This window comes from Calidris pugnax, unplaced genomic scaffold (assembly GCF_001431845.1).
Source record: "Calidris pugnax isolate Ruff unplaced genomic scaffold, ASM143184v1 scaffold952, whole genome shotgun sequence".
Taxonomy (NCBI): Eukaryota; Metazoa; Chordata; class Aves; order Charadriiformes; family Scolopacidae; genus Calidris; species Calidris pugnax.
This window is the reverse complement of record NW_015092814.1, coordinates 300,207-300,618: the sequence shown is the minus strand read 5'-3', so window position 1 is coordinate 300,618 and position 412 is coordinate 300,207. Positions and strand designations below refer to the sequence as shown.

The 412-nt window shown below is 66.3% G+C and overlaps 1 protein-coding gene across 1 annotated transcript in view; it reads right to left on the bottom strand.

The window, feature by feature from the left end:
- Positions 1–109, bottom strand: part of RANBP3 (RAN binding protein 3) — a 49,851-nt gene extending 49,742 nt beyond the window's left edge. Inside the window, exon 1 of the mRNA XM_014962707.1 lies at positions 79–109. Within this exon, the coding sequence (XP_014818193.1) occupies positions 79–109 (31 nt within the window). The remainder of the gene's footprint in view (positions 1–78) is intronic.
- Positions 110–412: the final 303 nt, after the last annotated feature.

Here is a 412-nt window from a genome sequence, read left to right as displayed (position 1 = left end):
GCGTAGGGGCCGCGCGGGGCGGGGTCGGTCCCTGCGGGGCGGCGGGCGGTGCCCTGCGCGGTCTGCGCCCGGGGGAGCCTGGCGGCGGTAACCGGTGCCGACGGGTCATGGCGACCCCCGGGTCCCATCGCTCTCCGCCGCCCCTGCAGGCCCCAGCGTCTGCGGCCACCGACTGAGTCCCTTCGGACCCGCCTGCCCGTGGATCCCCTTGGGCCCTGCCGTCCCCGCTGCCTCTGCGGCCTCCCGTGGCTGCAGGACCCAGAAGTTCACTCGAACGTTAAACAAATCCCTGATGCCCAATTTGCTACGTCTGATAGCGCCTCAGTTACAGTCTTGTGAGCTTTTGTGGGATTTATTGGATGGTAATTCTCCATTCGGCCTTGACGGTATCTTTCCTAGGCTTTTCTCCAGA